The 12,930-nt window shown below is 37.4% G+C and overlaps 1 protein-coding gene across 12 annotated transcripts in view; it reads right to left on the reverse strand.

Moving 5' to 3' along the window:
• Nucleotides 1-9,437, reverse strand: part of mark2a (MAP/microtubule affinity-regulating kinase 2a) — a 35,090-nt gene extending 25,653 nt beyond the window's left edge. For all 12 annotated transcript variants that reach the window (XM_066646297.1, XM_066646296.1, XM_066646301.1 and 9 more), the window contains exon 1: nucleotides 8,222-9,437. In XM_066646297.1, coding sequence (XP_066502394.1) covers nucleotides 8,222-8,272 — 51 coding nt within the window. In that variant the 5' untranslated portion in view covers nucleotides 8,273-9,437. The remainder of the gene's footprint in view (nucleotides 1-8,221) is intronic.
• Nucleotides 9,438-12,930: the final 3,493 nt, after the last annotated feature.

Consider the following 12,930-nt stretch of genomic DNA (forward strand, 5'->3'; position numbering starts at 1 on the left):
GCATCATTACAATAACTACTGTTATATACCAAGTTATGATAGAATAATCTGTATATAATCATAATAATAATAATAATCATATATAATGCCCAAAGCTACTGTTGCCTCTTTGTGAGTGCATGAATCACATCTATAATACTCCTTGGTAAAATTCATTCATTCTTTGAGGGCAAAGATAATACAAGTTATCAGACACTATCATACATCTTCAGTCATTAAATTTAACTATATTTTGTTATATAATATAACAAAAATATAATTGGTAGATTTACATTCCTCATAAAGAACTTGAACAGTTGGAAGCATGATTTAAACTGCTAGTGTCTTAGAGAAGTTTTTTAATGACATACATAAATGGAAAAAATAGAAGAAGCAAGGTCTGCGATATTTCATCATCTACTTAAATCAGAACACTAGTTTTCTCTGTGGCACACCTATTCAACAAATAGAAAACTGATAACTTCTGCCAAAGGTTAAGCTGCTGTCATTATCTTAGGTTATATGGACATTTATTTTAGACACACATATAGACATGCAAAACAGTCTGATGAATGTACATCACCAAACCAATGAAAACAATGAGAGAGTGTAGCAAGGTTACTACAGGAGCCACCCTACACAAAACCAAGTTTTTATGAGCTACAAACGAACTAGCTCTACCAGTCCCCCTGAAAAACCAGTTTAACACTTTTGCTTCCTTTTTTTTTCACTAACAATATAGGAGGTAACCTCAAACAGGTTCCACTCACTCTATGGCATCTTCAGTTAAGGTTGTGTAGCAACCTTTTTTTCCCCCCAGTTTTCCTTGCTTATTTTAAATTCATCATCAATGAACAACAAGAACATTACTGCCAGATGTCGAACAATGATGAGACGTGAAGCTCACTGTGTTAACACTAAATTAACTGACTTCAGTACACAACAGAAAATACAGGTGCACCTCAATAAATTAGAATTTAAATTTAATTTATTTCAGCAAATCAAAAAGTGAAACGCATTGCAAACAAAGTGACCTATTACTAGAGTTTACTTCTTTTAATGTTGATGATTATGGCTTACACCCAATGTAAACCCAAAAGTTTTTTTTTTCAGAAAATTTGAATAATCAATATAACACACCTGTACATTCCTAAGCTTTTAAAATGGTCCCTTAGTCTGGTTCAGTAGGCTACAAAATCAAAAAAACTGCTGACTTGACAGATGTCCAGAAGGCAGTAATTGAAAGCCTTCTGCTGTATCCAAGCATATTAATGGAAAGTTGAATGGAAGGAAAAAGTGTGGTAGAAAATGGTGCACAAGCAACAAGGATAACCGCAGCTTTGAAAGAATTGTCAAGAAAAAGCCATTCAAAAATTTGGGGGAAATTCACAAGGAGTACACTGCTGCTGGAGTCAGTGCTTCAAGAGCCACCACACACAAACGTGTCCAAGACATTGGCTACAACTGTCGCATTCCTTGTGCCAAGCCGCTCATGACCCAAAGAAAACACTACAAGCGTCTCACCTGGGCCAATGAGAAAAAAGACTGGACTGTTGCTGAGTGTCCAAAGTCTTATTTTCAGATTAAAGTAAATTTTGCATTTCCTATGGAAAACAAGGTCCCAGAGTCTGGAGAAAGAGTGAAAGATCACACGATGAAATTTATCACTATTTTTGTTTTCTTATTACCCAAGAAGCAAGGAAAAGCAACATTTTTAATCTTAAAATTACAGCTTAAAGTAGAATGTGATGCTCTGCTGATCTGTATGAGGGAGAACAAAGCCTGTGACATTGCTACTCCAGGCTCAGTACTGCAAAAACTACACTGTGTAACATTTGGAGGTAGGCAAAATTTCATATTTAGGCTGGGAATTTCAGTGGAAAAATTAGAAAAATTAAAACATTTAGCACATGGCTTTTCTAAAGGTCTAAAAAAAAATTGGATTTATAATTTTTACAGTCTAAATTAAGATCAAAGTTATACCAGAAAGATTGAGTAACAAACGTATTAAGTGTTATTACATGACTGTAATAACATGTAATAACCAATAATCAACAAATAAAACTCAATAAATAAATGATACTCTATTTGTTACCTTTAATGCATTAAAATCAGGTCTTGCATAAATCAAATAGGGAGCTAATTTTAAGAGGTTTAAAAACCCAATAAAAATTAGGTTTTGTGTCTTTAATTGGCCTATTGATTTCAAAGCAAACATGCATTTATCATTAAAAATATTGCAGCAGACTCCTAATGTCAGGTTGTCAATAGACAAAATCTATATTAGGTTTTTCGATATCTCATGGTTCCCCACTTAGCAGACATGTCAGTCTAGTAGACCAAAATGTTCTGGTACCTCTGTATAGATTGTTTGTGTTCAAATGGAAAGAAAGGAGGGAGAGAGAGAGAGAGAGAGAGAACACACACACAAACTGCTATGGGGGTGGCAGGAGTCTTTGAGAGATTGAATAATTACAGCAGCATTTCTGTAATCTGAAGGCCTGAATTTCACCTTCGCTTAGCAGCATTGCTCTTAGAACTTTCCTGTTGCCATAGAGATCTGCTGCTCAGAACAGTTCTCTGTCCCCCTCAACCACACACTTCAGCCTTGCCACTGCCTCGTCTCACACTCCCTTTTTCAAATAGACCACAGCAGTACCAGCAGGTCTCACCGACGTATGACTTCACACGCACTCTCACACACACAACTTTGTTACTGTCATGTTAGGGACCCCATTTGTTTTAAGGAATCACACACTGTGTATGGCTTGCGCTTTTGAATATTTCCAACTGCAAAGTCAGCAAGATAATATGAAAGGAGCAGAAACGTGAAAAACAAATATGCATCTTTTAAAAAAAACCAAACCATGTGTAAAAGAATGCTGCATTGTAACTTTGACACGATGCACCATGTTTACTCAAGAAATTCAGGGGAAGAAACAAATATAAATAATAAATAAACTTTTGAGTTGCTAGATCTGAGATAGTACAAAGCATGGGGTACACTAAGCAAGACGAGTAAATAAAAGAGGTGTGCAAGCCAGCATGTCGTTTATCAGGGTATTAATATCACACCGTGTCTATTTCCAGACCAGGGCAGTAGCAGCCAGAACACAAATAGAGACCAGCTGAACCCTCCCCTTAACTTCTTCTCTTCCTCCTCATCTGTGAAACACCACTATGTTTCTGTCCCTAAGGAGCAGAAACCAAATACAAAGTTCAGGCATTAAACATGTTAGCTTAACTGCTTCCTTGTGTGTGACTACAGGGCTTTTTTGACAAGAAAGCACAAATGCCAACAGAAGGAACTGAACCTATAATCTTGATACGTACGAGTGGCTGTGGTAGCACTGTAATCTAGGTAGCATGGGAAATGGCATAAATTGTTTGCATGCACCTTAATGATTTTTACTCTTTGTTTTGTTTTTTGTTTTTATAAAAGGCTGATTTGCACTTCTGCATAGATCCATGTAAACATTTCTGCATTAGGAATAATGTGCAAGCGTGATGCACAGCCCTCATCCACCAAAAGAGTTCTGGTTCTAGAACTGGTTCCGTTCAAGATTCTTGGAAACTGTGCTCTCCAGGGAACTGGTCCTTGTTTCAACCAGTTTTGATGGAAACCAAGGATTGCTTATCAGTGTGGGGGGGCACTGTGGGGTTTCTCGGTTCCAGAGTTGATGTGGTCAAATTCCATGCCAGAGACAGAGACAGAGTAAAGAAGAGCCAGAACAGAACCATGGCTTATCCAGTTTACAGCAGACTTAGAGCATGCTCATATGATACACCTGTAAATGTTGCAGAGTTACGAGCCGTCCTACTTGTGCGCTGGTAAACAGCAGAGTAAAGTAGCCAATGCACCTTGTGTCGTGTTGAACACAGACCCAGAAAACACTCAAAGCGTTTACCCATTTTATATCATTTTATTTAAGTTACAAATATCTGCATCCAGCTCCACAACACTAATTTGAGGCTGTTTGCTCTTTCTGGAGCTTCCTAGGACTACACACCTACAGAGACTGTCATAGTTCCTCCTGAAGTACATACTTTGGGTTCCAGCTGGGAACAAACTTTTATGGTTCGCATACCAATATGTTAATGGAAACATGCAGACCGGTTCCAAATTATGTTCGGAAATGGGATCCAAACAGGTTCTTTGTTGCTGGAAATGGGCTAACTGAGTCTTGCGCATGCACCGACTCACATGACTGCAGAATCAACTACAACTACACATGGTGTGGAACTGCTGAGCTGTGCATCTTGTAAACACTGATTGAATATCCAGTAGCCACTGTCACAAGATCAATATCTATATTTTTACAATAATATATATATATATATATATATATATATATATATATATATATATATATATATATATATATATATATATATATATATATATACACACATACATTTTCTTATCTTTCCATTCATTCTGTACAATAAAACTTTAGAATGTTTCTTTGTCATTGCTCATTTTTATACAGTGTAGATATTTATGTTACATTAGGGTATACTAACTGATACTGATACCTCTGTGAATCTGTGTATGCATCACAGCACAGAAATTTATGTGACCATTCACAGAAATATAAACCAACTTCAAGTTACTTAAACAGAAACAGATATGGTAATGACATTCAATATCAGTACATGTTTGAAATCAGCAGATTTTGTAGCATTAAATATCAGATTTGATTCTGTTCTTTTCAAGTTGGCTCAGGTTGGCTTGGTAAATAACACTACAACAAACTCAGGGAAGACGTGTCATAAACAAAACCACAGTCACTATAGGACTCATGTAAACATTCACAATTCACATAGACATCTTTGAAACTTCTTGATCCACACCCAGCTTAACTGGAAATGTTACTCTGGACAGTAAGACAGATTAGCCTCACCATCCACACTTCTGAACATCAGATTTCACAGTTTATTCATTCATTCATTGCATTCGTTCATTCATTGCATTCGGTGATGCAATAAGAAATGCAGTGATATACAAATACAATTTATAATTATGCAGATATTTGTGGGAAAATGGAATTGCCTTTTGGGTAGCACCTACTTGAACACAGCCATGAACTGACATGCTATGACATGTATGGAAAAGAGATTCTAAAAACATGGCTGCAGTAAAAATAGACCTGTCTAAAACAAACTGATATACACCAAGAGAATCACTTACTAAACTTCCAAGAAAAAAAATGTAGACAGATGCTGTGAACTAGAAACATTGCCCACTGAAAATATTACAAATTTACATTATATATTACATTGTAGTATTATTGTCATACATTTGTAATATTACATAATTTATAGTTAAATGCCAACTTGTGCAATTTTCAAACTGAAAGATACTGCTGACAACAAGAACAATATCTTAACAAGTTTAAAATGTCTTTAAAGGGCTTTCAGCTTATATTTTGGGCCAATCAGAAGCAAATATATATTGTTGTTAAATTACTACATGATTCTGGTACTGTTCTTGGTTATGAATATTAAAATCATATCTCAATATTGATCAAAAAAGTAGATATTTCCCCAAATCATTTGGCCATATACAACATGTAAATTTTGGATAATCACATTTTTTCAAGCGCTACATATAATTGATACAAGAGCTCTATTACTGTCACAACTGAAACAACAAAAATATACCCATTTTTCAGAACAGGAAACAGTGATGCATTCACATTTAAAAATAAATATATACTTAAAAAAGTAAAAGCTTCCTTCTGGAGGTAAGAAACATTAACATACTCCGTACTTGATTACTGTATTGACTAAAATTTGATACAGAAAAGTGTTCTGTATGTCATATGTTAAACTATTTAATTTTATATGTAATTAATAATAATGATAAGCCCCATGCAGCTCTAAAAACTCCACTGTTCCTCAAAAATACATTTTTATTCATTTCCCTTTATAAAAACATTTAATTCCTTAAAAGCTGCATAGATTGAACTCTATACCTCTGCCTTCATTCAGTATCTGCAGATCAATAAACATGCAATTTAATCCCCACCTCTTTTTCCATCCATCCCATTCCTGTTCACATGCAGTTCAAGCTTTCCAACCAAGCCCCACCTAAGTCAACAAGATTGGTTCATAAGTTTGTGTTGTATGAAATCCTGTCTGTATGAACCTATGTTTTTGAGAATGTCATTGGTAGGCTGTAGTTTCAAAGCTGAAAATGCTCAGCCATGACTTTGGCTGCTTACGTGCTCATGAGACATCACACAGCACAACATGGACATAAATACAATAAAATCTTAATTTTCTCTTTAAATTCGTTTTCATTTTGCACTGGTGGTTCCATTTGTTGTACAATAGAATAATTTACTTGTTCAACAAATTATCATTAGTACTTCAGCCCCAACACATGCTGGGGTGTAATGCCATCTGTTGAAGAGGCCAAGTATATTATATTAATGCTGTATTTATTTATTTTTTGGTATTACGTAAATAATGCATCCAGTATTTGCTCCTATATTTCACAGAATCATTTTTGACAAATGAAACAGAAACCCGTCTCAGTTGTTTACACTGTTAAATTATTACTGTGAATTCCCCCATATGGATCTAAAAAGAACTGGACTTGCTTGCCGCATATCCACTCCAGTCTTTCAATCGCATCCAGTGAAAGTTTAAGAAAAGACAGAAGGTAGATTAATTGATGGTACATTTATTTCACACTGTAGAATACAACTACTGTGTTGTTTTTTTATATATAAATACAATTACTAGATTAGTCATATATGATCTTTTAAAGCAACTAATTCATTGCCCATAACATATGGAGGCTTAAAAAACTCAAACGTCCATTTAAAGATTTATTTAAAATATGCTTATTTATTTTATTATTATTTACTTACTTATTGTTTATTATTCCGGGTAGGTTTTGAACCCACCAGGACCCTGAACTGGATAAGTGGTTACAGACAATGAATGAATGATGCAAAATGTTTCATGGTAGTTATCTTTCGTGACCTGCATTTGTTTAATAGGGTGACATAAACATGGTCATAGGAACCACTGGTTGTGTATATTGCACATATAAACCTATTTCCAGTCTAAGACAATAAACGTACATGCTCAGAGTTTGAGTTTTAAATGTGATGTTGGCAATTAATAAATGGATGGATGAATGTATGAATGAATAAATGATCATTACACGCGTGCAGCATTTTTTCTAGACACAATTGTCCCTACAATTTTTTGGAACAATAAACAAAGTAAAACAGTAAAATTTATTTTTCTATTAAATAAGTGAAGTTACCAGTCAAATCCATGGTTGGGCATCTTCATTTTCAAACTTTATTGTTCCAAAGACAATTTAAAATGGACGGATTCAGACAGCCAGTGATTTTTACATCATAAACCTATGGAACCAATCACGTCAACATGCGGGTGGGGCTTTCAGTTGGCAGGCAAGCAGTGGAGAGTTAGGCAGAGAGGCAAAGTTTTAGAGTTACATCTAAGTCATATTTAAGGTATTAGAATTTATTCTGGAAAATATTTTTTCTTTCTGCAGAACATGGGGAGTTATTAGGTGAATAATGGATGAATAGAGAGGGATTATTATTCCAGTGGACCTCTGGTTCCTATCACCACCATTATGATGGCTCTCTACACGTCTTTGGGCCTGTGCACATTAAACCAAACAAGTATGAATAGTTTTGTTTTCGTCTCAGTAATTTAAATAGGCATTCCGATAAACTGGTGGAAGAACACCAAGGAAAATCCACTGATTGTTGGGGGTCGTCTTTATTCATTGTGCAGCTAAAGCCCTTTATTTCTAATGGAAAACCAACGGATGCAGTGTCTCTTCAAATTGTGATTCAGAAAATAGGGACTTACCTGTGACTCTAGCATGTTCTATCAGTTTCTATGAAAGCCGTATCATTAGTATTTGTTAATTGCGGCTAAAACAGAGTATCGACAATGTTACCAGACTTTCAAAATTCCTATGTTAGTGTTTTACTTTGTTAATATATTCATTTTGATACAAATGGCCTCGCCTGGCGGCTGATTTGTACTCCCTATTTTCAGAGGAAATACAGAGACGATGTTTAGACGCCCACAGAGAAACTTAAGCTTCAATTTATTTCGGAAACATAAAACGACCTGTTAGCTAAGTGTAGTTAGCTGCAGCGCTAAGCTAGCATTAGCTGCTGGTGTCGGCTATCTATGTGAGCTAACGAAGAGTGGAGGAAGTGGGTAAACTTGGTCTCACCTGGCTGTTCGAGTGTTCAATCACCGGCAGCACTGTGGGGCGCGTCGTCATCTTGAGTTCTCAGATGGTGCTTGAGTTCAGAAGGCAGTCAGGTGTGTCATGGGTCTGAGTTACAAGTGTCCGAGGTCCAGCTCCAGATTCAGAGCAGTAAACGTTCTCAGCCGAGCTCGGGAGCCGTTAGCGAGCTAACACCGCGGGGCTGGAAAGTCCGGCTCCAGTCAAGTCATAATTAACAGGCTTTCAGTGTGAAATAGCCGTCGAGTCACCCGCCACCTTAAAAATGCTTCTTCTTTTATTGCTAGATACACAGCTGGCCTCGCCACACGAGCTAGTATCAATGTTAATGTTTTACAAATAACTTTAGCTGGGAACGCTAGCGAGCTAATGTCAGGTCAACCAAATTAAAATAAAAACGATGGTCAGTCGATACAGACACTCCTGCTGAAACTAAGAGTTAGTTAGCTTATGAAAAAGACGTGTTCATTGTAACTTCAACACAGCTTTCATTGGCTACCTGGAAAGAAAACTGTAAGATACAACAAATCGAGTCCGGGGACTCAAAGTTAGGCCAGCTGTAAAAAACTCTAGAAGGTCCCTGTTTAAGTAAAAAACAACTGTATTGAGCGGAGTTTGGCTGCGGATCCTCAGCAGCAAACTGTGGAAGTCCTATCCGACCTAAACAACCGCATGTGGGGAACAAAAAGTTTAGGCTTGAGTTTAACGTTAGCTCCCAAGTCTCTCTCCCGTCGGAACTCAACAGAGCTTGCTCACATCCGACAAGGAATCCGCAACGATAGCCTGAGAACCATACGCGGAAATATCCGCTTCAATCCGATTATCAGTACGGACTCGTTCCCTACTTAACAGCGAAGGACGAAAAAAATGGTCACATCGACGTCTCCAGTGTCACAGCTTCTCCGCGCCGCCTCGGAGTCATAACGTTAACGTTACCGACCACCTGCTCACCGCCGCCGTTACCGACCGTCTGACTTTGGAAAACTCCCTGGATCTCTGATACGGTCGGGGCTTTAGGCTGGTGGATCACGGCGAGTTGCTGCGGTGAGCCCCAGAGGGTAGATCTTAATGAAGACCGAACATGGACAGTGTTGTTGTGTTGAGTGGCCACAGACCTGTGTATCCGACTGCAGCAGCGCGCGCGCACACACACACTGCTGTTTGCGTTCACCAGAGCTCGGTGAATCAACCCTCACACCCCCGCCCCTTCGCAAACAAGAGTAATCTTTAAAATAAAAGCCCCACCGTACAATAGACTGAGCTCCTTCGCTACATAAGATACGCTTAGACACCAGTACAGTCACATCATGGTCTTAAGCAGCCCTTGTTTGTATTCTCAACTTTATTCGCCTTCATCTGAGGTCATCAGTTTTACCACCGCTCAGGCTTCGGTCTCAAATGTCTCCATATTCCCTACACAGTGTACTGCAACAGAAAACTGTTTCCACACCGACTCTATGTTAGATAAGAAGTAACGTTAGTTTAGCTTATGTCTGAATATAATCATTCTGTGCTAGACAGGTAACGCACTCTTCGAATGTAGAAACTGTTGTTTAATGACCCACATATTTCACTACATAGGCAGTGAGGAGCTATTTGAAACACAGCCCTGATTTTCGAATTTTAACTTGAAAGCTTCAGCTCTTTATCTGTTTGGCACCAGTTCGAGCTTTTCATCAAGTCTCTTCGTTTCTCTGCTCTGTATTTTGTTGGAAGGGATCCACTATAATATTATGGACTACAGTTTTAACATATTATAATTTCTGGGGAATTTTGTTTTAATTTTGTAAAAGTAAACCTTATTAATCCTGAACATAAGATTTTAAATTTATAACTTAGATGATTAATTTATCCAGTGTCTTGCAAACTTTTTAATATTGGCAAATCATTGCACTCTTGCTCTAGCTGGGCCCTGAACCCAATTCTCTGAGGGCAGGACTGCTCCAGTCCAAAACAGACTGGGGTAGTTGGATTGGCGACTCCATAGGTTCATAGGAGTGTGTGTTGTCCTGCAAAAGTTTGGCGCCACCTCCAGGGTGTGTTCCTGCTTTTGTGCTCAGTAATTCCGTGTAGGTTCCAGACCTGCAACACTTATATTTTCCTAGATAATTTACACAGTTCAAACTTAAAATACACTACAGTTACTAAAATCAGCCCAGTGTATCTGCTTGACACGGAATATCTCGCATTAAGAAATAAATTGCCTGCATCCAAGCTGCTGTTTAATTTTCTTTTGCTTCTTTTGTTTTCACAAAGCTCTTAAGTAATTTGTCAGTGATTTTTATGTATAAAGAATTACTTTGATGCTAAAAGTCCGTCTTTTTTATTGTGATCACAGATGTGTGGACGGAGAAATGAAATGTAGTTTCTTCAAGACACGGTGTTCAAATTAGTTATATTTTTGTAGGCGGGACTGTGATTCCATTGGCTGCAGCACTAAGCTAACTTTGTTGCCGATTGGCTTAATAAAATGACAACCAATGAGAAGCGCATTCGGGAGAGTATCCGCCTCTATCTCCGGCGGTTCTCTCTGTATCCGTATTAGCACTGTAATGAAACTTGTGTACATTAGGACCTGGGGGAGCTCCTACTCTTTGACGTTGTTGGCTACAGTATTGCTTTCTTGACAGAACACGCACACGTAGTGTTGCCAACCACCCCGTAATATACGGAATCGTCCCGTACAGCTCTGCTTTTAGATAGAACTAATGTTAGCACCATGTCTCCTTTAACACAACACAGATTAATTACACAAAATCACATTAGATTATCGAATTTCATATAGATTAACAATAACATTAACAAACTATTATTAGAGTGTAACACAAATATGAGTCCTAAATATCATTCTATGGCATTTTGACTGGATGTATGATAATGTAATGAGGACAAGACTGTCTTTTAGACTCTTAGACCAATAAGATTCTTTCATTTCAGATTTCATTGTAATTAAGGAAAAACTTGAAATAATAATTATTTATACCAGTAATATAGTATTTGCAAAATACATGGACATATTCTGTTTTGCCATTGTTCAAAAAGACTACTGAGAGGCACTGACAGTCCTGATGGCTTAATAAATGTCTGACAACAAAAATGTTTTTTCTGACTGACTACAGTTGAGAAGGATTCACAAGTGCATACTGGTCCCCGGCCCCTGTGTTTTGATTTCAGAAAGCTGGCACACATGTACATGTGGAGAAGATATAGTGAGTTTCCTGACGGCAAGTGTCATTTAAAATAAAAAAAAATTCTTAATTAAGCAAATTCAAAAGCCCCTAATGCTAGCAGAGGAAACCTTATTATTGATTAAGGCAAAGTAAACCTGCTGAATAAGCCAGTTAAAATGGTCATGCATTAAACACTGCAGTATTTAGACTGAATAGATGTTTATGTTCTTTCCTGATGTTATAACTGTGTATTTTACAGATACCTGTATATAATGAGTTAATAGTTGTTCACAACTCAGTTTTGTTTTTCTATCTTTAGATGGTTATTCAAATGTATTAGTTTTTGTAAATAAAGCAGCTCCTTGCTTTGCTCATTACATACCTCGTCAAAGAAATTTGCCGTAATGAGTCAATTACCCCAAACCCCCTGGTTAAAGCTTAGCTACCCTAATCATTCATCTCTAGTGATGGCCCTGGGCATGGATATCTTTGAGATCGGATCGGGACATCCCTATAATGAATTTTTAGTGTTAGATTTAGGGTGATGCCTAGTTTCAGGGTTAGGGTTTGGATTACCATAGGATTATGCTTTAAGCTCAATGTTGTGTTTATCAGTGGTGTAGCAACATATGCATTTCACAATTTACTGGCATAAAATGTGACCCTGACACACTCTATTGATGAGTTTGAATTTGCTGAGTGTTACAAATTTCAAACATCCCATATAGACTCAACATGCTGTCTATGGTTATTCCTCACTGCCCCCCTCTTACACCCATTATTTACCCTTTTGGTATGCCATTGAAGTTGCCCACATAGAGACTGTGGACAAAAATGGTATGGGTCCAAAATGGCCTACCATGATAGGGCCTAATAAATAGTACACATTATAACTCTTAATAGGGCCCCACACTGTACCCATCTTTTACCGACTGTTAAACCATATGAGGTGTCTGCCTGGTATATATACCTTTCTCTCTCTCTCGCTCTCTCTCTCTCTGTGTGTGTGTGTGTGTGTGTATATCAAACTCTGTGCAGCATGAACCACAGAAAATCTACATTGATTAAAATATGTGCATTATCCACACAGCAGGAGCCTGAGCTCACAAGCTGTTATGTTAATGTGTTAGTTCATTTGGCTCTGTATCAACATGAAAACACTGGAATTAGAAACTGGCTACATATAAGATTTTCCAGTTTAACATATCTAAGGGTTTATTAACCTGTCACCAAATCTCAGATCAGCCATACTGGCTACATTCATTACAATCCTCAGTAATCAAATCTAATCTTGATGGTTCTCATTCAAAAATTTAAGTGAATTTGATCTGTCTGCTATGTGAATGAATCTGTCCCTGAAATGGCATGCATGTGCACATTGATACAGATAGTAGGTCCTTAAATAAGGGCTTCTACACTAAAGTACTGTGCAATATGTTAAAAGAATGCATATTCAGCTGTCACCTGCACCATTCTTACATTTCAGTTCATTCAGTGATGGAGAAACTATGCTGCATGCGCTAT

Source organism: Hoplias malabaricus, chromosome 15 (assembly GCF_029633855.1).
Source record: "Hoplias malabaricus isolate fHopMal1 chromosome 15, fHopMal1.hap1, whole genome shotgun sequence".
Lineage (NCBI taxonomy): Eukaryota > Metazoa > Chordata > Actinopteri > Characiformes > Erythrinidae > Hoplias > Hoplias malabaricus.